The 26171-nt window shown below is 46.1% G+C and overlaps 2 protein-coding genes across 6 annotated transcripts; both read right to left on the bottom strand.

Moving 5' to 3' along the window:
- Positions 1-17: 17 nt before the first annotated feature.
- DDX11 (DEAD/H-box helicase 11) lies at positions 18-21738 on the bottom strand. Of its 5 annotated transcripts, XM_026070320.1 has the most exons (27): positions 21694-21726; positions 21262-21408; positions 20543-20806; positions 20073-20159; positions 17207-17364; positions 15960-16005; positions 15301-15408; positions 14652-14739; positions 13950-14155; positions 13149-13301; positions 12999-13045; positions 12119-12198; positions 10785-10829; positions 10601-10668; positions 10023-10061; positions 9429-9549; positions 8801-8935; positions 8203-8315; positions 6617-6689; positions 6125-6228; positions 5185-5334; positions 3106-3174; positions 2809-2909; positions 2291-2375; positions 1614-1689; positions 1273-1427; positions 18-1143 (listed from the first exon to the last, which is right to left on the bottom strand). In XM_026070320.1, the coding sequence occupies exons 1-27, from the start codon at positions 21724-21726 to the stop codon at positions 1114-1116; spliced, it is 2781 nt and encodes a 926-aa protein (XP_025926105.1). In that variant the 3' UTR covers positions 18-1113. The 5 variants fall into 5 exon arrangements, 4 of the variants coding, with proteins under 4 accessions (XP_025926105.1, XP_025926104.1, XP_025926107.1 ...); XM_026070319.1 differs by having other exon boundaries at positions 1097-1427; XR_003254321.1 differs by lacking the exon at positions 18-1143 and having other exon boundaries at positions 1335-1427; positions 1614-1705.
- Positions 21739-23498: 1760 nt separating this feature from the next.
- On the bottom strand, positions 23499-25463 carry LOC112968262 (zinc finger protein 883-like). The gene has a single exon (XM_026070323.1). It carries the CDS (start codon positions 25026-25028, stop codon positions 23499-23501), a length of 1530 nt encoding a protein of 509 aa, XP_025926108.1. The 5' UTR covers positions 25029-25463.
- Between the last annotated feature and the right edge of the window lie 708 nt (positions 25464-26171).

Below are 26171 nucleotides of genomic sequence, written 5' to 3' on the forward strand. Positions count from 1 at the left end.
AAACCAGCACCATATGCCACAGCACCTGAAGCCAGTGGCTGTTACAAGCAGGCATCCATTACTCCAGCTGCCGCTTTCACTGGGGTTAAGGCAGTGCTTTTGGCAGACAGGGGGGCTCAGTGCCCACTGAAGGTGCAGGARAGACAGAAGCAGTGTTTTTTCCCTGGGGGGCTAATTACAGAGTGTCTGTCTCCCTGTATGTTAGATGCAGGGGGTACCAGTTCTGTGTCTAATTAGAAGTACTTATTTCACTGAGAAGAGCCTTAAGAGGTAGCAGCCAGCTGCTGAAACGGGCAAGGAGACAAAGCAGCTCTTTTGAACAGGCTTGTTCCTGATGACAAAAAGAGTTGGGGATGGCTGTGGGATGGCATCACTGCCCACTACCACTGACCCATGACTTACTTAGGAAAGAACCTCAGGGCAGTTGCACTAAAAAAGAATTTCACCATTTTCCACAGCAAGTTACTTTCTAACTCAAAAAACCTGTGCAGTAAGAAAGGGATAAAAAGATCATAATCCTGTGATTAAGCATGATCAGAGGAGAAGTACTGCAGTGCATTGTGGCCATATCCTTACTTCCCTCGAAARAAGGAGCCAGGCCCTGAATTTATCAACTGCTTGAAGCAAGGCAGAGAGAAGGGGATAAAAATGGTACCCCCAGCTAGCCTCACCAGTCTCACTGTGTAATGGTCTGTTTGTTAGTTTAAAATTCTTGTGGAAAAGCTTTGTTTTCATTGGTCATCAAGCCCCCCAACCCTCATGGTTGAAGGAGAAAAGCAGATGTGTTTGGTCAAAATAATTATGGTGTCCCCATACTTAGGTGTCTGGGTTGAAAATATTTAATCAATTTAAATAAAACCTGAACATTTATAAACAAATCAGAGCCTGCTGCTGCCTTCACCAGCATCAGGGCTACAACCAGTTTCCCTCCTGGTTATGGTGCTGAAGGTGCAGGTCTTACCACCACAGTGCTCAGATACTGAACAAAAACTGTCCACAAAGGAGGCAAGAGGAGATTCACAAAATCTTTGGTATAGAAAAGCAGCACCCAGCTGTTCTTCAGAAGCAGTAGCTCACACAGAGTTGACCTACAAGCCAGTCCTCTGGTCTCCATCACGAAGTGTCTGACTTCCCTCGATGGAACTAAGAACAGAAGAAACYGGACAGTTTGTTCCTGGCCTTACACTAAAGGGCCAGTGGAGGGTTTGGACAAGTACAAATGAGTACAGGGGAAAGAGTTTCCATAGCAGTACATAAGATACAAGTTCTGACCTTTCTTAACTCTGCAAATGCTGATCCAAAGGCAACTTTAACCTGGGTTCTCTCCTTGATCCATTGTGGCAGCTTATTAAAGATGGCAGAGCGTGCATACCTGTGATCCAGGAGCAGGATGCTTGCAAAGTCCCTCTGATGGCGAATAGCTCTCCCTGTATAGTGTGCAAACACATGAAACTGGCTCACTCAAGTTTTTGTTCTCAGGCAAGTACATTTATGTTCCCATCTTCTATACAAAGAGTGATTGGGTAATGTTTCCTTTTTCCCCACTGTCCTACTTCAATGCAGTTGTATTTTGTACCCCCCAGTACCAGCCTGCCCAAGGAAGGATGAATTACCTATTGACTGGTTTACTGCCTTCATGCACAGGTTTTCAATCAGCACTCTGCTAGGTGCCTGGCCAGCAGCTCTTGGCTGGAAGAGAAAAACACTGTAGATCAAAGTAGGGCAGCTTCTCTAATGAAGAACTGAGGCAACTACTTTTATCCTTGCAGAGCGAGCAGGTAGCTAAGCAGACCCAAAGCAGAAGGTAAGAAGGAACAGAGGAGAGGCTGCAGTTAGGAAACTTGTTTTGAGCATTCCCAAAGAGGCAGCCTGAGGCCTTGAAGGCAGAACACTTGTCCCCAGCTGCCCAGACTCTCATAGCTGCACAGGAATAGCATCTCTGGTGGACCAGTGAGTGAGAACCAGTGAGCCAAGAGGAGAAGTGATCCTGGCATGCAGCCTCCACCACCCTGCCGCTTCTGGGCTGAAGGGCCTTTGTTCCCCTTGGAGCTGAGAGTTCCCAGGAAGGCCCTGTGGTGTTTCTTGTGTTCAGGGCCAGCTGTACCTGTGCAGCATGAGAAGGCTGTGCTTTTGGTACCACACAGTGAAAGAACCAGGTCCCACCAACCATGGGCAAGCTCTGTGAAAAGAATCCCTGAAGGCAGCCCTGGGATTCCTGTGCCAGGAGGGAAGTTTAGTTTTGCTACTAAAAAGCAAAAGTGAAAGAAACAGAGGTCTAAGTCCCTGTTACCATTGTTTTGTCAAGCCAAGTCATTTTTTCCTGGAGCTCTGGAGCTTTAATGTTGGGGTAAGGCATGCCTACCATAATCACACACCTGCAAGGGGCAAGGGAAGAGTGCATTATTATTAATGTCTCATGCTAGAGCACTTTGCTAACAGCCCGATAAATTAGAGAAGTCATTGCACCCCTGAAAGACAGCCAGCCCTGAAAACCAAAGGCAGCAATAAAGCACAGCAGTTTGACAAGCACATACTGAACTGAAAGCTGCAGAGGGATTCAGGGTGCCAGAACAAGGAATTATCTAGCACAGCAAGCCTAACTGCATTACCCTCATGAAAAGTACTCTGGACAAGTTACCAATCAGGAGTTTTACACTACCCAGCAGACTTGGTCCCATTAGTTTAAGCCTCAGCCAAAGTCATGCGCTCCCAGGGTTTTCTGTCTATGCGAGTACTGACCAATCCATCCTGCTCAGAGTCACAGCACCACAAGCTGCGTGCCCACCCTAAAAGGAGCAGCCGTCTTACCTTCCCAGGTCATCAGAGAAGTTGATCCCTTCGCTCATTTTCCCTCCAACTACAGAAAACAGCAGGGCTCCTGTCATTTGGCCTCCCACATGGCTGCAGCACTGCAGGAGAGGAACCAACACACTAAACAGAGTTGGGAAGACTTCTCTGCTTCAGAAACACTGGCACACCTGCCTGAGAGCCCTCTTTCCTTGTTAAAAGCTTGTTTCCTTGTTAAAAACTACAATGCCCTCTTCAGCAACACTCCTATACAGAGCTGGAATGCTTCACTCCCAGCAGACTGCCAGTTCTGCCTACCTTTATGCACTTGGCATATTCCACAAGCACCTGTTCCACCTGGTTGGCTTTCTTAGGCTCCTGAAAGATCTGTCAAAGGTACGATGTGTTAGTTGCAGCAAGAGGAAGCAAACAGACTGAAGAAAACAAATTATTTTAATCCCATGCTATTAAACACCGCATGGTAGTAAGATAGGGGACAGGCACATTGCCTGAAAAAACAACTTAACCAGCACCTTTCCCCTCCACCCTGGAAAAGCACGTTTGCTGGGCTCTGAAGGGAGCAGCAGCAAACATTCCCTTTCATCTTAGGCAGACTTGTCCAGTTCTATAAGAAGTTAAAAATCATCTGAGTGTTGGAAGGCAGGAAAGTGTGATCCACCTCCTCCATCTAGGAGTAAAGATACGGGGGGGAGGGAAATGAGGAGACCCTCTGGCTGCAAGATCTTCGAGAACAGTAAAAAGATCAAAACAGTTCAAATCACCAACTAATTACAGGTAATAGTTCCCCTTGCCTAGTGAATCAATTAGCTTTCTATATGAAAAAAAAAATACATTGAATAATATTTCCTAGTATTGAATATTTCAAGTTACTGAAAACCATGCAGTTAATTGAGCTACTTTTTGCTAGGTGCTGCATCTTGACCAAAATCACATTTTTTTTTTTCTCTAGTAAACAAGAAGTGCAACATCTGTCTTATCTATGACCATAAAGAACCCAAGAGACATGTTTCCTTTTGGTTAGCAAGAAGCACTGTGAGTTTTTACCAGCCAGAATCAATCTTTCAGTTAAAAAAAACTGGTAAGTACAAATGTAAGCAAGCCAAGACCATTTAACTTATTAAACAGTAGCTATTTAAGCCTCTGATATAAATTAATCCTCCCTGTGTAATTTTTATATAATCTCAGTGTGAGCTCACCATAGCCACCTCAGGAAAGACTTTAACCTCCCTCTTCTATGATATGATCTTGTGTGTAGGCAGCTGAAAGTCACACTTGCTGCACTTCTACCAAAGGCTTTGCTAACACATATTCAATTTGCTGGAGGCTGCAAAGGCCAAACTAGAACAAATCAGTATTGAAAGGTATAACAAGTTGCATGAATGTGGCATAGGCCCTTGGAGATGCTAGCCAGACCATTAGGACCCTGACAGAACATACTTGAAAAGCACTATGAATGTTAGTTGTACACAGAAAAGCTGAATTGTGGTGCTTCCACCAAGAAAACCAACAGGCAGATCCACGTGCCAGAATGCCAGCACCAAGGCTGTGAAATATCTGGGACTCTGCTCTCCTAAGCCACGTGGTAAGTTATTTAGCTTCTGGTAAACAGAAGTCACAGCTATAAGCATCTGTAATTCTTTTTTTCTGGCACATGATCCAAGATCTGCCCAAGACAACCAGGCTGCCTAAACTTCAATATCCAACCTTCAAATACTTGTGACAGTCTCTGCAAAGATTTCATGTTTACAGGGATCTCCCCATTTAATCTTTCACAACCCTCCCCCAACATACACAGGGGTCACTGCTGCCACCTTGCAGAAGAGGCAGAAGAGTCAAACACCTCAGTCAAGGTCATACAGGCAGCCTGTGGCACAGGCAAGACCAGAGTACCAGTCTTTCTCAACTCTGCACTTTCACTGGAAAAAGCCATCTGTCCTATGAACTGCAGATTAGTACAATCCTGTCTAGCCCTTAGTTGTGCTATTCTGTGTTCAAGGGATACATAGCTGAGCCTGGGAAAAAACAAAATCCCTCTAAGAGCCCAACCTGAACACCCTAACCCCCCCCACCCCCAACCACAGAGGAACAAGCCTGCAGGTTGTGAAAAGGGAGGGTTGTCTCCCTCCATGGCCACTACACAGTCTGTGCACTTACAGACTCTATAGCAGCATTTAATCTAATTTAGATACCAGCTCAGTGATCAGCTGCCCGGGAAGTATCATTTATTCATTACTGGAGGGATTGGCTAGATAAACATCTGCTCTGCTGTGCAGAGTATGAGAACAGCTCAGTGAGAGAGGCTTATAATGCATAGATAATTGTTTGACTTCTGAAACCGCCATTTAAAGTACTAACTGCCCCTGGCTGCACAATTACCTTCTTTTTAGTTGCCAGGCGGGTGAGCAGCCCTGTCTTTTTCCAGTGCGTGTACACCTGCTTCTCATACTCGTAGGAAGGGAAGAAGCACACGACACCCCCTGGGACCACATTGCACACGTTGCAAAGGATTCGGCCCAACTCATCCATCTGCAAGAGAGACAAGCATATTGCAGCTGACAGGAGCTCCATCTAACGCTGCTCCAATTTTGTGCACAGTCCCAGGAACACCTCCTCCCTAAGTCATGCCTTGGGGAAAGAAAAGATGTGGGAGATGTGCACAGTCTAAGAGAGTTCTCTAGGGACATTGGGAATCACCAAAAAGCCATTCACTGTTTAGCCTCTTGTAAGCCACAGTCCATTACCGTTGTGAAGCAGTGGTCACTCAGGGAAGGAATGATTATATCTGTTGCCTAATGGACAGGAACTGCCACACTAGAACAGACGTGCTAGTTTGCTCTCAACATCTGGTGGAGACAGGGACAGAGTAGACCTAGTGTCCAGTGTTACATGCTTACTGGCCCACCTCAGAACAGAGAAATGAAGAAGTGTGCAGAAACATCTGCCACCCCTCTCAATTGGGTGGGCTGCAGTCTGCAGGGCTGCCATGCTCGACTGTCACTAAGCCCCCTTCAAACCATGAAGCAGTCAGATATCTCTCTTTCTGATGGCCAGCACACACAAACTGCAGGATCTCAGTACAGGCAAACAGGAGATGCTAGTCTCCCTAGTCTGCAATAGCAGCCTCTGAGCAGGCAGCTCAAAATCCCTTTTGCTGCTGTTCTTCCCCAATCACTTGGCAACATGCCTGCCCCACAGACTCTCTCTCCCACGGCTTTTGATCAGCACACCTTTCAGATACAGAACACAGTGTCCTATGAAACATCAGCAAGCGAAGCAAAAAAGAGATACCAAGGAAGGGAACAAAGGGAAGACTTACCATTTGGGGCAGGTCTCTCCTCTGGTAGGTAAATTCTAGCTGCTGGTTGGAAGGACCATTGCAGAGGATTATGGGTAAAATGTTTTCTGGAGGAATCACATGACCTGAAGACAAAAATGAGGAGTGGGAGTCAGTATCACTACAATGTGCACAAATCCAGCTAGCTGAACAGCTTCATCTGCGGGCAGTGACACAAGCACATGTTTGCCAAGCTAAGCCAAAGTGCACAAGTCTCTCAACACTCAGCTGCTTATAACTATTCTCCAAGTCCCTGGCAAGAAAGCAAGGCACACTGCCTGCTGATTCTGCCTGAGACCACTGGGGAAGCTTAGATTGGAAGGGAACTAGCACCTCTTTGCTGCTATGATTTCTAGGAAAGATGCCATGTTGCTTAGAGTGCTGACAAAACAGCACCAAACATCCACAGCAACACTCGTGCTCCACACAAGCAAGATTATGACCCCTCCATGTCCCTCTTTCCAGCACGCTCACCACAAGAGAACTCCACAATTCGTGCAGGGTCCACACCAGCACAGGACAGCAACTGCTCTCGGAAGTCAGCCACCTATGAACCACAAGTCAAGGAGAGTTGGAGCACCAGTATCCCAAGAGACCCTGCACCAGCAGCACTGGTGCTGCTCCTTGAGCACCAGTGTTGGAGAGGTGGTCAGCTCAGTACAGTGGGCTGATGGCACAGATGGAAGCAGAGCAGATGGGCTCTCTGTCCCATGATGAGAAAAAAAAATACCAAGGTGATAGGCATGCAAGCCAGGGGTGGGAGGTGTGCTGGAGACCAGAGCACACAGGAGAAAGGGGTGTGGAAATCCTGCAAGGTCAGCCATGGCCTGAAGCTACTGCCAAGCACAGAACTCATCTACCTTCGTGATCCCACTGCTGGCACAACTGCCCAGCCCTGAGCTTGTGTTTTCCAACCGCTCCAGCCTAGTGGCTGTGTGGAGCAGTGGGTAGCCATGCCTCAGCACCTGTACCAGGCAAGGAGCAGCCACGTCCCCACCTGTGGCCCACCCCCGCGGCACTGCTCGGGCAGAGGCGCAGCTCAGCCAATGACATGGTCTGCTCCTGAGGGAGTGGGGACCCTCTGCACCCCAGCATTGCTCCCTGCTGCTGAGGCGAGGCCAAATGCCCAGTGTGGACCTTCAAGCTGGCCCAAGCAGAACAGGCAGCATGAATGTAGGAAGAGGTTGTTCTTTTAGAGCCCTTGGGCCTTGCTGTGGCCTCACTGTGTGGGGCAGGTCCCCTGCCTGGAATCCCTCCCCTCTTGGCCCATGACACTCCAATTTCAGAGCTCCCCAGGCTGAAAAGCCCATAACTAGATCTCCTAAACACTGTACAGAGCACATCTTGGATTGCAATTACATCCTCTCTCTTGGGCTGCAGTCTGAAAGGTTCAAAGTTGGAACAGGGTCTTCCCAAACGCCACTACTTCACTGAGGCCCTGCACTTTGCACCGTCCTTCCCTCACTTGTCTCTGCAAGAGCAAAGAGGAGATTTCAGGGCATTCCTGTTCAGAAACAGGAATGGCTGAACTGCATAAATGTAACTACCTGGAATATCTGACACACCCCACAGCATCTGTACAAGGATACACTGTCTCTTAGGCCCTATATTCAAAAGCAATGGGAGAAGGGCTGCAAGTTGAAGAAATAGATCCCACCACCATGGCAACACTGGAGTCTCGATTCTTCTGAAAGATCCCCTATGGCATGATCCCTGTGGGATCCTTATCCCTTTAGAAGGTCAGAGTCAGTCCCAATGTGCCATCAGCTCAAGAAACTGCTTCAGCCTGTAACATAGTCTTGAAGACCAACAGGCTGACAAGGGCAGTCCTGTCCTTGCATCTACAACTTTTGCACAGATAGGCAGCATGATCCCTCATACAGGAAAACTGCACCAAGAAGATAAGAGGGTAGGTAAGAGAGGTCTTTTCCCCACACATGCCATAGGAAGTGGATAGAAAAGCATGTCCCAGCAGGGTCAAGCCGCTGTTTTTCCATGCTTGCTTGCAGATAGTGACAGAGACCTCCTAAGACCTTAGAGTAGCATCCGTATTCCCTCACCGGCTGCATGGTGCCCCCAGCAATGATCACAGCTCGGCACTCTTTCACCACCTTGGCAAAGTGTACAGCTGGATTCAGCAAGAGAAATTTGAGGCTGCTCTGCCCAACAGTGCCTGGGAAAAGGAGAGAGAGAGCATCRGGAAGCAACTGAGATACACAATCTGGGTTATGAGGGATATGAGAGATTTCCTTCCTGCCTTGGGCACTCAGGCAGATCCCTGCCTCTCAAAACCAGGACTTACTATTCAAACACTGCCAGGGGCGGTGGCACGTAATACTGACCTGGAAGCTACTTTTTGCTTCCTAACCTTCCTGGAGCTGTAGAGGTGCAATAAGTTGCAGGACAAAAATCCATACTCAAAGTGGGAGGAGATCTCTGCAACTTTTGATTCCTAGCCCCAATGCCCTTGTAAAGGCTTCCTTTGGGTTCATGAGAATCCTCACACAGACTGAGCCTGCCAGCCTGAACCACAGACTCTGCTGAGCATGTTGGTAGGGCTGCAGACCCTCACAGACTCAGGATCACCTCCCTCACCATCAGTGAGCGCTCTGCTCACAAGTCATAAGCCACCTCTCCTCAGCTCTCCCATTCCAGTACCTTGCCTGTTGAGAATGACTCGGCCATCTTGGTTTGCATTCGTCAGGGCTGAGAGGAATCCTTCAATCTGCATCAGTGGAGAGGCAGTTCGGAGCTGGTCGCCCTCAGCCTCCACAGGAAGGCTCTGAAGAGCACCTGGCCAGAAGAGAGGAGCAGGCAACCTAGGTCACATTTTCAAAGGCAGGGACTAAGCACTAAATACAGGTGGGGCCTTTTCAGGAACATGATACATGATCTACACTTGCAGGTAGGGAACAAAGACCCAGTAACGGAGGGAACCCAAGTTCTGTTTCACTGCTAATAAAGAAAAGGAAGATTTGGCTTTTGTAGCTGGTATCGCCAAACAGGTGCCTGTGATAGCTCAGGTCCCAGAGCCAGTTGGTCACAGCACTGCAAAGCTTGAATTTGTGCAGTGTAAACACAGAATCATATAATCATTCTGGTTGGAAGGGACCTCAGGAGATCTTCTAGTTAAATATATAGTTGCCTAAGTCACCTAGTCAAATATATTTTACAAAAACTGTGTAGGGCAGCTTTTGCAGTCTTTCATACTTTTCAGATCTGCCTTCCCACTTTCCACATCCTTACTTTGTCCATAAATGCACAGGTGGAGGCTATTAGAACTCACCCTCTTTATCAGATCCCTGCTGAAGGCTCAGAAGAAAGTTCTGTAAACCAGCCAACTTCCGGTTCTCCTTGTTGGTCTTCACAACTGTGGGGGCTCCATATCGCTCCACAAACCCAAAAAGCTGCCAAGCCAAAGTCAGATATACTAAGACTACCAAGCAGCAGGAGTGGACAGAATAAAAACAAGTTTGCTAGCCTGCCACAGATAAAAGTTCCTTGATAGATGTTCACAAAGCAGCCAAATCAGAGTCTGTAAACACAGCCCAGACCCCCAGACTTACTTTCCTCCCCGCAGTGAATCAAAACCAAAACAAGTCTCTGATGCTTGTTCCTCCAATGCCATGAGGTCTACTGGGCTGGCAGGTTTGAGACCAAGCAGCACAGAATAGCACCCACTGCAACACTAACATGCTGTGTGCTTCTCTGCAGTATAAGCAAAAGGTAACATACAGTGCTTTTTGCAGGAACCATTTTGTTTGCAAAGGGGGGTAGAGAAGACAAACTCCCACGCCAGCTGCTGCATCTTCCACTTGTAACAGAACATGTGAAGTGGTATTTGAACACTCTACTGACTACAAAGCCAAAGAAGCAGTACCTTCCTACTGATGAGGCTCTTCTCACAGTAACGCTGAACCTGTTGGAGGAAAAGAGAAAAATTAATTGGCTTTCAGCATCCCCTCTCCAGTCCTGCTGCCCTCAATCTTTGACCAGCAGGGATATCACTTGCTGTTCTTGCTGAGCTCCTGGGGTGGGTGCCAGGCTCTTTGTGAGTGTTCCCACCCAAACAACCTTTTATTACAAAGGGCACTGCTTCTGGAGTAGAAACACTTTGTGTTAAGATACCATGTTTGGAGGTTTGAGGGGTGGGTTACTGGAGCGGTCCAGTTTCCTCACCCTCAACCTTTACAGTCTTGCTTTGCCTACAGACAGTCCCTGCACTGATACATGTTTAACTGGTTGCTTCCCCCTACCCCAAGGCCATCCACTCAGCTTTAGTGCACTGTTATCCAGACAGCAGCAGGAGATCTAGACATTGAGGAAGCAGGGAGAAGCTTCCAGAAAACAAATCCTGCCATGTGGACCTACACTCTACTTCCAGTTCTCACACAGGCTTCCTGATAACCCTGAGCAACTCACCACCTTTGCCCTAGCAGAAGACAACATTTGCACTACCTTGAAGAGGTTGATATTGTCAATCTGGCTCTGAAACAGAAAGTCATTGATGGATTTTAGCACCGTCCCTGAAAGAGAGGGGGGAAAAAATAAGAAATTAGCTGCTGGGTCTGCAGCCCCTCACAGCCCACACCCATGTTCCTACCTGATAGCTAAACACCCCAGGTGTTAACTCCAGTCTTACCTGTTTGGGAAATTGCCTGAGAGTTAGGATTTTGGTTCACATTACCTGTAAAACACAAAATCAATTCAAGGAAGGCTTACACTGGGTCTGTCTTAAAATTAAGCAGGAGACTAACAACTGACCTGAAAGGTGCATTGTGCCAGCACAGAAACAGAACTATACATTCAGCACAGAAATTAACTATACATCTGGAAAAAATAGCTGTAGGGACAAAACATCAGCCCTTGCTCAGTTTGTTTTTCTTTCCCCTTTAGGTTAGCCCTACAGTGTAGGACAAGTGTTCTGCTGCATCCTAAGAAACGCCACCTACATTCCTTCTGTAGCAGGAGGCAGCAGGTAGGGTGGATGCATACAAATGCTCACATACTACATAGTCATCATGCTGCAAAGATGAAGGGACAGGGACTGCAGTGCATCCCTCACCCCTCCTCAATGCAGCACCAGGGAGCTAGGAGGTGCGTAGGCTGGCAGGTGATTGGGAAGAAGGGAAAGCCTGAGGACAGCTCTGCACCCAGACCCTGACAGACAGAAAATATTAACTGCTGCCACTCACTGTTTTATGTCCTAGTGTTTAACACCCACCTCACATCTCATTTTTGCAGCCTCAATCATGAAGCTGTACACAGGCTGCATTTTCTCATGAAAGCACTTAGCCAGGTGTGGGGAAGAGAAGACTGGCAGGAACAAAGGAGGAAAAGAAATGGTGCATTTGAGAGAAGGGAAGAGAGCACCAACAGGCCCCTGTCCCAAACAGCTGCATTTCTTCTGGGTGAGGAGGAATTTCTTTATGAAAAACAGACTCTCCTCAAGGCATTACAGGAAAGGAGCCCTGTGAATGCCTGTGGATTCAAAAATCAAAGCAAAGTAATATTTCTTCCACAAAGGAAAGACTTCACTCAAAAAAGATTCCCTCTGCAGAGGAATGCCTGCCATACACAGAGGCCTTGCCACCAGATGACACAGGAGATTTATTCTGTGCCATTTTTATTCTGCCCGGATCACTGTCATGTTTGCCATCTTCCTCACTTAGCACCCCAGCTCCCCCCCCGCTCAAATCACATCTGAGAACTGCACAGAAAGAGAAGGAAACTGCCTCAACTTACACCATCATCTGCTGCTCCTCAGCTTATCAAACAAAAGAGGGGTTCAGGCAGACACTAGTCCACATCCCCATGGTACAAAACAGACTGAGGAAAGAAATTACTAGTGTCCAAACCTATATGTGAGCAACAACTTTCTGCCTCTGCAGAGGAGGAATGGGGACATAGTGCTCTGAGGAAGCACCAACTAGCTCAGAGTCTAAACACATCCACAGAGACAGAACATTTTCTTACCTCCCAGCACAGACACAAACTGCTGCAGCAAATACAGGATCTGTTTAATGTACATGAGGTTCTTTGCCTTTAGACGTTTCCTATGAAATAACAGACAGGTATTAGACCCCAAAACATCTTCAGGGACTAACTCACACACAGCTTCCTAAGCTGCAGAGACAAGCATCTGAACTTGCCTTCATTTTAGGGAGACAGGAACCAAGAATGACTTCTCCTAGGTTCACTCTCCCTGTTTGTGACAGGGCACAGACCCCTGAATATCCTGCCTGAAGTCACCACAGAGCATTCACCCCTGCAGCCCAGGCACTTCACTGTTCCTATCATCACCTCTCTCCTTACATACTAATTATAGTTTGCTTATTATAACGGCAGTGATGCCCCAAGTCCATGTTGCGATAATGCTGCACTAATTCAAAGGTATTAGCAGTGAGCACAATAATCAATCACTGCAGGGATGTCAAGATGCAAGATCTGACCAGAGCCAAGAACCACATACAGCTTCCTCCTCCTCAGAGCTTACTCAGCACATGAAAGGCTAAGGACCACGAGAGTCATGAAAGACTGGAGCTTTTGAAACTGGGTATCACAAAGCAGAAGTGATTAGAAGGAGATACTGGGAAAGAAACTGAGAGGATAAGGGAAAGCCAGAATCCCCAGGGTACCCCCCTTTTCACTGCTTAATACCAGCCCCAGGAGTCTGACTTAAGATGGGTTCTAGACAGAGATAATGAAGCCAGTAGCTCTTCATCTGCAAGAGCATTAATGCAAATAACCTTCCACTAGGGAAAAAGCAAGAAAGGCCCTGCAGATATGAGGCATAAGCTGTGGCATCCATGCTGCCTGCCACTGTTCTTGTGCTATTTTCATCTGAGATCCTCACCTGTATCGTTCCATGTACTGCAGCAGCTGGGAGTGGGCACAGCACAACTACAAGAACAAAGTAAGGACCTAGCATTACAGAGGAGCCAAAAAAGGGCACTCTGCCAGATTTAGAGCTCAGCCATGGTTAATAGACCAGGACATGACTCACCTGAGAGCCGCTGACCTCTGCACTGTGGATACAAGTGATGGTGTCTATGAGGTTGTGGGCCTCATCAATGATTACAACCTGGTCCTTCAGACTGATCCCAGCAGCACTCCTGGTGGCCTCATGCAAGAGCATCTGATAGGGCAGCACCACCAGCTGCAGGAAAAGTGCACAGTACCCTGACTCCCACTCTCATCCTTACAAACATAGAGCACCCATCAACCACTCATAAAAGGCCCATAGCAGATGGCCCTGCAGAAGTCAGTCAAGTTATTTGCTCTTATTCTAGGTGGGAAAGGGAGGAGGAGAGACAGGGGCATGTGTTTGGAGAGAGGCACTGGGAGGTGAGCTAAATGGAAATGACTGTACTACAACTACACATGGACAGGGATCCTGTTCAAGCCTCAAACAATAATAGTAAGAAAAGCCCAGCAGCACAAGAGCAGGTTACATTCCTAATCTCCTTTGAAGCACTGAAAGGATGTCCTCTGACAGAGTACCAAGTGAGGAGGAAGAGAGTGGTAAGTGCTAAGATTATACCCATGCACCAGTATTGTTTCACAATTATTGAGACAYTCAGGTACTTCAGAATGCTTGACCCACTACTGACTTACAGCCTCCCTACTAGCTCCAGATGGGTATTCTTTTCTTCCTGTGCTTTCTCAGCAAAACTACAGCTGACAAACATTCAGACTGCTTACAAACACCCAGAACACTGGGTAACACAGTACTGGAGGGAGCAGGTAATTGGTTTATTCTTGGAGGCCCTGGCACTAATCCCCCTAAACAGCATGTATACCTTACCTGAGCAGCAGGAATGGCATATCGACTCCCATAATACGGGCAAGCTTTTGTCTCCTTTCCCAAAGCCACCAACTGCTCAATATCTTTCACTTCCACTAGAACTTCATCACGGAGAAACTGCATTTGCTCATAGGAGTAAAATGGGCATACAGTGCGACTCACATGTCTCTTCTTCCCCTCCATCTCCTCTCCATCACTTTTCTTTTCTGACAGCAGAAATCAGAAGAAAGTCATGACCAACATACAAAACAACCTAAAACAGCTACTTTGAATCCTTACAGCTGAACCTCATGGATTTCAAAGCAGGTTTTTCCATGTATTTTTTTACCTATCATCTATTTAAAGAGCATCCAGCAGTGACATTCCCATCCCTGCAGTGGTCGCTGCTCCTGCCAGTTAGATTTAGCCATGTGACATTTTCCCATATTTCTAGTACTAAGTTGCAGAGACAACTTCTACTGCAGAAGTCCTGAACTGACATAAGACTCTCCAAAAATATACAAATCTCAGAGGATCTCTTCTAGCCTGGAAGGACAAGAAAAGTAAAAGCACTAATGACCTCTAGCTCTGCTTCTCCAACCTACCATTTTCAAGCTCCTGCCACTCTCTTGCTAAAACTGATTGGCAGAGAGCACTGTCTCCAGACTCTCATGCATACCAGCTTTATCAGTGATTGCTTTCCCAGGCTGAAAGCGCTCGTACCATGTTTGTTCTTCTGCATCTCCATACAGCGGTCATTGATGAGTTGGAGAGCCCCCAAGCGGCGCACCTCCTCATTCACACACAGGTTCTTAGACATGCAAAGAGAGAAAGCAGTAGGTGGTTATTTAAAAGAGAGCACCCTGTGTGTTCCCTTTGCTGTAAAATAAAAGATTTCTCTAAAGGAATATAAGACTAGATTTCAAAACAGAAAAGTCTATGGGTCAGACAATGTGTACTAGCTGCTACGAATATGCTCCAATTCCATTAAAAAATTAACAGAGGAAAAATTAGAAAAGGTGCCCTGAGACAGCTCACTGCTACCCAACAGCTTCTAACAGATGCTCACAGAAGCAATACTAAGAGAAAGAACAAAGCACCTTCCCAGAGATTCAGAAATCTGTAATCTTCCATGTCAGAGGGAAGACAGACTCTTGAATTTATGTCAAAAGATAAATGGCAAAAACACAGCTCAAAGAAGAATGCACATCACCTAGATCTGTGTCATGACTCACTACTGCTTTAGTTTTCAATGGGAGAGTCAGTCAATCCCTGAGATGCCTTGTGAGTCGTTACATCCACACGCCTCCTAGCAAACTTTTTTATACCAGGTTAAGGTGCATGCTGGTTCCCCTGTGAACATACCACATACCTGCCTGGATCCCAAGGAGACCAGACGCGTGTCTTTGCCAAAAGGACTTTTCTGCACCTCATGCACAAACTGAGACAGCTGCGAGTGGGTGCGGCTACAGTAGTAAATCTACAGTGAGGAAAAATGAAGGGAAGATAAGAACATGGAAGCCAAAACCCCAGCTATGACCAATCCTGCAAGGAGGCAGGCAAGCACCTCAACCAGGTTACCTTCTTCAAGCCTTCACAAAGACAAGGGAAGGCATATGTCTGAGTATCACCTTACAACTGCCGAGATCATCAGGCCTATCCTTCCTGTTAACTCCTATGCATCTGGCCTTTGTTTCAGTTGAATTTCCCAGAGTCCCTATGATAACAGGGAATCACCATTGGAGAATAATAAAAAAATAATAATTCTAGCATTGTGCTTTTACAGCAAGTCACAGCAAACTTTCAGCAACATTAGCAGAGCAAGCTGCTTAGGCAGCCAGTGTAGTTCAAAAGGAGATAATGGCAGCATTACTGGTTGCTATTATCAACAAACTTGGCAGTTGTTGGTTGCTAGTTTCTAAATCCCTCTGTACTGCATTACTTTGGGAAGGGTGCAAGGAAGCCATGATTCTGCTCACACATAAAGTGATACACTGTTCTGTTTGCCACTATCTGCCCTCCTCATCTCACCTTAGTAACATGCTCCTCTTCCACATCATCGTCATCTTCCTCCAGCCTAGGAAAAGAAAGAAAAGCCCAAAGAGTTTCCTTTCATCAGGTCACTGAGAGTTGGTATAAACTGCTGCTCTACCAGAAGACAGCAATCTCAAAAGAGATGGCTGTATCATCTCAAGAACAACCTCCCATCTTAACTCAGGAGTTAAAATAAAAATTGAGCTTATAAAAATAGTGCAAGTATGCATGATCAAGTCAAGCCTTGTTCTTTAAAAATAAAAATATCTGTAGGGCTGTGTTTAGCAACTTCATGACTTTTTTTTTTTTTTTTTTAATAAATCTGGTGCTCCTGAGCCCCCAGCATGAGCTAATCAGTGTTACACTATTCTTTGGTGTGTTTATTTATTTATTGTTTTTTCCCTTAGAGACAATATACCACCCTCAAGCTATTGCATAAAGACAAGCTTCAGGAAGATGTTTAGTTGCCATACAATTCCTCAAAGGTCAAAGCAGTTGAATGTTTGATAACTAGTATTTCTTTAATACGTAGTTTAAGTGTTTTGCAATTTAAGGCAGAAGGATCTGTCTAGATAATGATACTAATTAGTAAATTTGTATTTTAAATATATTTGACTTTTCTTGCTAAAATATGGCTTCTGGATTTCTGCATAAAGCAAAAGGAACAATCACATACAAGAGAGAAAAGTGTGCACGTGTTTTTTATGCTGAAGCTCAGTCTTTAGAAATGTGAACATCTCTCCCTTTAGAATACCAAAAGACGTCAATGCTAATCTGCAGGAACTTCCTCTGATGCCCTGAGGAACATTTTGTTTTTCTAATGTAAGAAATTTGATCTCAAGTCATATATCCAGCAGCCAGAAGGCTTCTTTGGGGACCCAAGCCTGGTGAAGGGAGGACATTGCTATGCATTTTAAGAAAGATGCACTTTCTCAGTGACACTTCAGGTCACTGTGCTGTCAACACAAGGCAGATCCAGCCTAACAAAAACCTTTGAAATTCACCCATTTGCACGCACTACAACAAAAATTTACCTTCCACAGCTCAAACTCCAGAAGAAGAAATTCCAGATCTGCACAATACAGAGCCAACTTTAGATCCAGGAGGATAAATACTCAGTAAAAGAATCCCAGAGAGACACCCAAGGAAGTAATCACACCTAGAAACCCTATAATTAAGGGAAGCCAAGCACAATACAGAAAGCATTGCATTGGTATGGAACCCCCTCAAGTCCCTGTCCTTACCCAGATACCACTTTCTTCTCCTCATCACTCTCATATTCAGCAAGAATCAGCTCCTCCTCATTGTGATCCAGCTGCTCTAGAACATCTGTTCCTCCCCCCTCCAAAAGAACCTCCTTGCTGAGCTGAAGAAGGCGCTTTGTCTCATCCTCCTCAGATCTCTGAAAGGAGCACATGATCACATTATTTCTCATTCAGAATAAGAGGTAAAACTGACATCGCTTTATACCATGGACAGGTCAGAAGACAGCACAGTCTCTCATCCATAACACAGGGAATGGCCTGATGGGCATATCCCCAGAAGGACAAATGAATGCATCAAGCTATTCAACTGCACAGAACGCAGCTGATATCAATAGCCAAAATTTGCCCACATAGACATACATGAAAGCAAAAGAAAAAAACAAAAAAAAAACCCAAGAACTTCTGTGCAAAAGGCCCACTGAACTCCTAACTCCTGAAATGACAACAGGCACATAATTCAGTACCCAATTCCTTGAAGAGGCCAACAAAAGATGACTGACTGGGGAAAAACAGTAAGTAAAAAAAGCCCAACCAAACAAACCTATAAGGACATAATGAAATAATCTGTTCGTGGTTAAGGTTAGGATAAACTCAGTAATTGTTTTAAATTGAGGAGCACAAGATTTCTCTTGCTGGTTCTTTTCCTAATTCTGTGATTCTTATTCTAACACAGATCTACTCCTCTACAAAAATTCTATTAAACTGCTGAAGAACAGTTTTGATGGTTAATTATGTTCTGTTAAAGAAGAGTTCTTTTGTCAATCTGAAAACAGTACCTTCCAGCTTCGGCGAGCATTCCTTTAGCATGTTATTATGAAGAAAGGCAGTTAGCAAGTGCTATAGAGCAGATGAATCATTTGTTTTTTCAAATCTCTATACTATTTCTCTCATCTGCTTCCTCCCCTTTTATCATGCTTCTCATTTTCATGCTTCTCATTCTTTTTTTTAGAGACAGAAGTTCTTTGTTCCATTTGTTTTTTATTTACCATTTACCTCTGAACCTTTGCCATTTCTGCTATACTCTTTTGACAGGATTTGACCAAAACTGAAGCCAGAACTTCAGATGGAGCACACTAGAAACTAATAGCCTGACAGCCTAATAAGTCTGCCTGCTTGGGGACCTACAGTGGATATTTCTGGGAAGTYTGACTCATCATCAAAAAGCTCTTAAAGTCAAGAGTGTTGCAACCAGTTAATCCATCTAAATGGAAGAAAAATACATACCAACTTTATATATAGAAAAGAGCATTTTCTGAACAATACAATCATATTTTCCATGAAAGTAAACAAATACAGTTGTTCACTAGTGGTGAGCAAAGTACAACCAAAGCCTGACTTGACCTTTTTTTTTTTTTTCAGTCCCACGATCTTAAATTTAATCCCAGCTCTACAGGTTTTATTCTGGTTACACACAATCAGTGGTCACGCATGCTCATGAGAGCTTTTGAACAGCCAGCTTTCTAAGAAACTATAGGCATACCTCGTTTTATTGCGCTTTACTTTATTGCGCTTTGCAGATATTGTTTTTTTACAAATTGAAGGTTTGGGGCAATCCTGCGTCGAACAAGTCTATCGGCACCATTTTTCCAACAGCACGTGCTCACTTCATGTCTCTGTGTCACATTTTGGTAATTCTCGCAATATTTCAAACTTTTTCATTATTATTATATCTGTTATGGTGATCTGTGATCAGTGATTAATGTTGTTTTCATGCCTGCTAACACAACATCCATTCTGCAGCCCATGGATCAAGGAGTAATTTCGACTTTCAAGTCTTATTATTTAAGAAATACATTTCGTAAGGCTATAGCTGCCATGGATAGTGATTCCTCTGATGCATCTGGGCAAAGTAAACTGAAAACCTTCTGGAAAGGATTCACCATTCTAGATGCCATTAAGAACATTTGTGATTCATAGAAGGAGATCAAAATATCAACATTACAGGAGTTTAGAAGAAGTTGATTCCAGCCCTCATGGATGACTTTGAGGGGTTCAAGACTTCACTGGAGGAAGTAACTGCAGATGTGGTGGAAATAGCAAGAGAACTAGAATTAGAAGTGGAGCCTGAAGATGTGACTGAATTGCTGCAATCTCATGATAAAACTTTAATGGATGAGGAGTTGTTTCCTATGGATGAGCAAAGAAAGTGGTTTCTTGAGATGGAATCTACTCCTGAAGAAGATGCTGTGAACTTTGTTGAAATGACAACAAAGGATTTAGATTACATAAGCTTAGTTGAGAAAGCAGCAGCAGGGTTGGAGAGGATTGACTCCATCAGCAAAAAGATTACGACTCGCTGAAGGCTCAGATGATGGTTAGCATTTTTTAGCAATAAAGTTTTTTTTAATTAATGCATGTACTTTTTTTTTTTTTTAGACACAATGCTATTGCACACTTAATAGACTACAGTATAGCATAAACATAACTTTTATATGCACTGGGAAATCAAAAACTTTGTGTGACTCACTTTATTGTGATATTTGCTTTATTGCGGTGATCTGGAACCAAACCCGCAATATCTCCAAGGTATGCCTGTAAATATCAAAGCTTTTGAAATAAAAGCAAAGGGATGGAAGGCTATCAGAATACTTCCCCTCTCCATCTAAATATACAAGTGTTGTCACAGTAAATTCTCTATACACAAATTGTTTTTCATATCTGTACTTTATAAAAAGAATCCAACCAGAAATTTGGAATGGCCAATTCAGCAATCTAATGCTCCCCATATGCTTGGGGAGCTCACCTGATTTCATTTGGAAAATTCAGAGTCATGTCATGCATGCAAGAATGAAAAAGACTTGATATAACCAATATAGAAACTTCTAAGCTTTGTAGAACAACTCACTTTTCTCTTTGCTGCATATTTTAACTGCACATTATGGCGAATTTTCTCAAGACGATCTTCTCGCTTTTTCTTCCTGATCTGCTCTTCCTAAAATAAAGGGAAAGTGAAGGAAGGATGAAATGGGTTTAACCCTAAAACTCAGGTATAATTACTTTCCAGTGCCCTGGAGATACAAAAAAAAAAAAAAAAAAAAAAAAACCTCTGAATCAAAATTGTCAGTACGCAGTCCCTTTCTCCTTGAGTGCATGTCTATTACACATTACTAAGTTTGGAGCAATGTAGTTTCCTGTCTTATGCCATCCACACAGCAATGCTTCATCCTTTTTAACTGAAACTAAGTCCTTTGACACAGGACCACGACCACTGAAGACTGCATCACTTGTTTCTCCAGTTATCACCCATGGTATTGCCCATTCTGATCCTCACACCTTGCTATTTTCCCTTTCCTCTACAAAGGAGCATTTCTCAACCTTTAGTCTGTCCACCATATCCCGTTCTTCTTTCTTCCGCACAAATGCAGTAATCCAGTCTGGTTCCCTGGCTGAGCCTTTGCTATCTGGACACCCAGGCTCATCCAAAGGCTCCTTCCAAAGGGACTCATCCAAAGTCAGCAGCTTTTTCTCCTCCTGCCCATTGTGCTCAAGTGCTAGAAGTCGGGCCTCCTCCTGCTTCTTTTTTTCCTCAAAGTCTCTGAGCCAGGAGAGGGCTCCGCAGATAAGACTTAAAGATTTTCCCTGTCATTGAAAACAAACAAGACAAGCCACACATAGCTGAAGCATTGGTGTCACTGGCAGTCACACAGTAATGCTTCTCCAGAGAAGAGACGCATGTGGCGATCCAGCTTAGCAGGATCAAGCCAAGACCATGTGCACAGATACAGGAGATTTCACATTTCATTATTCAGCATTTCCCTTGTAAATGGTTTATTTCAGCTTTTCCCCCTGCACCTGTCTGGGTGTTGACGCCAGTGCCAGCACAGTCCTGCCACAAGCACCACAGAGGGGGGCCAACATGCCTCCAAGCCAGAACCACGGGCTCACAGTTTGAGGCAGCCGAGTCCTAGGCACCACCGTCCCCCCAAGCGGGGCCGCCTTCCGCCTCCCACGTGACCGCCCGCCCAGGACCGGCTCCCTAACACCGTACCACCCTCCCTGTCGCCGGCGGGAGTGGTCCTGCCGCACTGGCTCACCGTGCCCGTGGGGCTCTCGAAGATCCCGACCTGGCCGGCCTCCAGTGCGCTGTACAGCGCAGCCATGAACCGCTCTTGGATGAGGTAAGGCTTGTAGGGGAACGGGAAGCGGGCCGGGCCCGGCCTCTGCGCGGCGCCGCCCGCCGCCTGCAGGCACACGGACCGCGCGTGAGCCCGGCACCGGGCGCCAACCGCCTCAAGGCCAACCGCCTCCCCGCCCCCGCATACGCCCCGCGCGCCCGCCTCAGCGCCAACCGCCTCCCYGCGCKCCCGCCTCAGCGCCAACCGCCCCCACCCCGCGCGCCGGCCTCAGCGTCAACCGTCCCCGCGCGCGCCCGCCTCAGCGCCAACCCCCACCCCGCGCGCCGGCCTCAGCGTCAACTGTCCCCGCGCGCGCCCGCCTCAGCGCCAACCGCCTCCCCGCGCGCCCACCTCAGCGCCAACCGCCCCCGGCCCGCCTTCCATCTCGCGCGCCGCCACCGCCACCGGCCCCGCTTCGAACAGGGCGCCCGAGAAGCCCCGCCCCTCTCGCTGTGACGGCGCGGCGACGTCAGCAGCCGCGCGGAGGGCTCGCACCGCCCCGCGACAGGGACGGCGGCGGCGCGGCGCCTAACGTGAGACTTGCCGGTGCTGGCCGTTGCCAGGCGGCGCTTGTGCTCGGAGACGGGCCCTTCCGTGGCGTGTCCAGCCGGCCGCGGCCTCCCCGAGCTGCTCCCTCCGACCCGGGCGGCCTCTCCGCGCCCGCCTCCGTCCTTTCACCAAGCAGCACAGTAGTTAGAGCTCTGATATTCATCTTTTACAAACTTGAGCTATTCTTTCTTTGTAGCCTTAAATCCTGGTTCTTTAAACCTTCTTTCATTAAAAATATATCCCTGTGCTGTTTCTAATAATTTCTTTCTCTAGACATTTTCTGCGCCTTTTCTCTTTGTTGAGCTATCACAAATGAAACACCAGAGGCAGGGAGCGTATCACCAGGTACAAAAGCCACGACGGGCAACTAGCTCTGCCGTAGACTTGGGCAGACAAGTCCCTGGCTCGGGGACGCAAAGTCTGTCCACCACAACTGCCGTCCATCCGTCCTGCCTTCCCCATCAGGTCGTCCCATGCGACTCCCCGGGCGTGAGCCCCTCGCCAAACCAAACTCAGTGTGGGGCTGATCCCCATTTGTAATTTCACTCCCATCTATGTAACACATGAGGACAGAAAATAGGGTTATGCAGAGAAAAGAGGTTTTAATCAGGATGGAAACACATACCTAGTAATAAAACATAGCAATATAAAGAAGGTTTATGTAATATACAGTCATTAAGATAGTAGTAAATTTAGTTACAGTAATTCCTAACTGTTACGCTAAGCTTCATATGTTAATGCTTTACAAACAATAGTAAGCTAAAGAAGAGTACTCTATCATAAAAAGGACTAGAAAATTGTAAATAATCTCTAGACTACCAATAGTAACCCGTGATGTGCACTCAATCTGACTAGGACATCTAGGGGATTTTATTATTTTTTTTGTTAAACAAGGTAAGGCCACATTTTTGCCTGTGTTTTATTGATGTCCCAAGGTGTTTCAAACCAGAGAAGACAAATTTTGGTAAAGCTGCCAAATGGGCTGCATTCCAACCAAAACCAGAGTTTGCATCCATGTTTTCTGGAACAGTCACATCAGTTCTGCATTACTCAGATATCATGTCACACAGATTTTGCATGTGGAGGTAGGAATCCATTGTCATTTGGAAAAGAGGAAGAAAAGACAGACTGAGGTCTAGCTCCAGAGTCTCAGACTCAAAGAATTGGAAATGCCTTCGTGAAAAATTCATGAAAAATAAGAGAAGGTAACAGACAGAGTTTCTAAGACTGCTACAGTGTCTAACAAGCCAAAGTTCTGAGTCAGAACCAACCTGGAACTTTTTATTTTGATCTTTTCTTTAGTTAAAAAGTTACTTTAAAAGCCTAGTTTTCCATTTCCATTCTACCACAGATTCATAATCGCCGAATTACCCAGAACTTGGTCCCCGTTCCTCAGGCTGTCAGTAATCTCTTCCTAAACCACCAGCACTTGACTCTTGGGACTAATTCACTCCTTCCAGACCTCATAATGTTTTTTTGTACTACTGGAATTAAGCATCCAGCCCTGATATCAGAGTGACCCTGTCACCAGTTATTCTTTCTCGATTGTGGTTCTCATCACCCACCCTTTTTCATGTGTCCTCAACACAACAGAAGACTATTCTGGACTATGGAAGAAGTGAGCGGGAACTGAGAGCTCTCCTACCCACTGTACATTTATGAGGTTTCTTGGCTGCATGGATTTTCAAATGCACTTTAAGTGTTGAGCTTTTCCGGAAGCTTTTCCCACACTCACTGCACTCGTAGGGCTTGGCTCCTGCGTGGATCCTCATATGCGCACCGAGAGCTGAGCTATGCCTGAAGGTTTTTCCGCATTCCTCGCATTTGTAGGGTCTCTCCCCTCGGTGGATCCTCAGGTGCACGTTGAGGGCTGAGCTCCGTCGGAAGCTGTCCCCGCACTCCACACAGATGTAGGGCCTCTCTTCTGCATGCGCGCTCTGGTGTTTGACAAGAGTGGAGTGGTCGCTGCACCTCCGGCCGCACTCAGCGCACTGGTAAGGGTTGGACAGCAGGCTATTGTGGAACATGGGTAAGGCCTTTCCCGCATGGATCCGACGATGAGTGGTAAGTGCCGAGCTCTGGCTAAAGCCCTTTCCGCACACAGGACATTTGTAGGGCTTCTCACCCGTGTGTGTCCTCATGTGGGTCACCAGCGAGGAGCTCTGGCGGAAGGTTTTCCCACACTCTGTACACTCATACGGTTTCTCTCCTGTGTGGATCCTCTGATGCCGAATGATGGCTGAGCTGTCCCGGAAACGCTTCCCACACTCCTGGCACTTGTGAGGCTTCTCTCCAGTGTGGACTCTCCGGTGGATGATCAGGGAAGAGCGGTCACTGAAGCTTTTCTCACACCGTGGGCAATTGAACGGTTTCTCACCCTTGTGGCTTCTCTGATGGACAATGAGATGCGAGTTCTGGCTGAAGCTTTTCCCACATTCATTGCATTGGTAGTGTCTCTCTCCTGTGTGGGTCCGCTGGTGCCTGATCACATTGGACCTCTGGCTGAAGGTCTTTTCACACTCRTTGCACTGGTAGGGCTTCTCACCGGTGTGGATACGCTGGTGTTTGATTAGGTCCGAGTTTCGCGTGAAACTCTTCCCGCATTCGGAGCAGCTGAAGGGTTTCTCTGCCAGGTGGATCCTCTGATGCTGACTCAAGTATGAGTTCCGGCTGAAGCTCTTCCCACATTCAGGACACTCGTAGGTTTTCTCTCCCACCTGCTGAACCCAAATGGAGCCATTCTCACACACAGGTGGGCCATGATTGTCCCCTGCGAGGATAACCTTGCTGATGCGGGCGCTGCCACCATCCTTGCACTCCCAGACTTCCATCCCACAGGGAGTTATTATTCCTTGTCTCTTTCCAAAAGACAGGTCCACCTCATTTTCTGACTCCAACTCCTGCTTGCAGTCTTGTCTTTGACTGGAGTCCTGAGGGATATCTCCTGTGAGCCTTCTGGAGGAGAGCAGATGCAGCTCTGCTTTCACAGGACTTTCCTGATGAAGCTTGCCCTTCTTTGTGTCACTCATGGTCCTGACACCTGCTGGAGTGAACAGAGGAACTAGCAATAAATAATCCCCTCCGCTTCTCTGAGAGAGAAATCCAAAAAAGGCAACTGCCAGAGATCTGCTGCACATCAGTCACTGTTAGCTAGTACCGCAGGAACCAGGCCCCCGCTATTCTTCTCTRGGCAGAGTGAGGGACCTGAGACCGAGAAACATGGAAAGGGAGAGAGGAAGAAAGTGTGAAACGAGAATGGGTGGCTACTGTAGCATCGATTGCAAAGAGCATCCTCTATCATAAAGTGACAGCTGTAGGGACAAAACCTGTCACTTGCTTGTCCTCAAAATTCCCACTCTCCTCAACAACCCCCAATGTAACTATTTCTCTTCCTCCTTCTCTTCCCATCACCTATGGCTGCTCTTCTTCCAGCATTCCCATGCTTAATCATGTAAGGAACCAGATGACACCACAGGAACGTCTACACCTGCTAAGTAGATTATTTTCCTTCTTTTCAGGCATAGACCTTTTCCTTAATAAGAAAGCCCTAAGTATTCTGCAGCAAATTGTATCTGAATTTTGTCTACAGAACAAATAGGCAATTGAGCAGTATGATAAAATGTTTTTATTGATCAAGCATGGAAATGAACATTTAGACTGAAACATTTAGAGGCTCCTGGTTTTTATTATTTATATTGGAGAACACAACTTGGAAATGAATCTTGGAATGTGATAGATGAGATCAGCTGGACAGCAATGCTTACAGAGTCAGCAGTGAGCCAGTTAACATGTCCATTTACTCGTGGGAGGTCAGAATATGAGATGAATACAGTAGGATTAGCCCCTCAGGTTTTGTTTCAGGTGATTTGTTGACTTTGGGATACAACAGCACATTGGCTACACTGATTTCCAAAGTTGTTTTTTACAAAAATCAGGGCTGAAAAACATTTGTAATACAAACAAATGTATAGCATTGGCCCAAGGAATGAACCCTGAGGCAGCTAACTGGCCAATAAAACATTAAAAATATTGTCAGAAGGAAAGGAAGAAAAGCCATGCTTTAGTTATTTGCTCCTTCTAACATTCTAAGTATAGTGTTAATGCTGAAAAATACATGGGATTTGATTTCATTTTGGATAGGCTCCTTTTGAAAAGATATTAGATTCCCAAAGACTGTGTGTTTGTGTTTCATCTTTATCATACCCTGCCCTATGAATCTTCTTGAAAGCAGAAAGAAGAACCTATATAATATGGGAACAGAGGAAGCAGGATGAGTGCGC

This window comes from Apteryx rowi, unplaced genomic scaffold (genome assembly GCF_003343035.1).
Source record: "Apteryx rowi isolate R43461 unplaced genomic scaffold, aptRow1 scaffold_31, whole genome shotgun sequence".
In the NCBI taxonomy this organism is placed as follows: domain Eukaryota; kingdom Metazoa; phylum Chordata; class Aves; order Apterygiformes; family Apterygidae; genus Apteryx; species Apteryx rowi.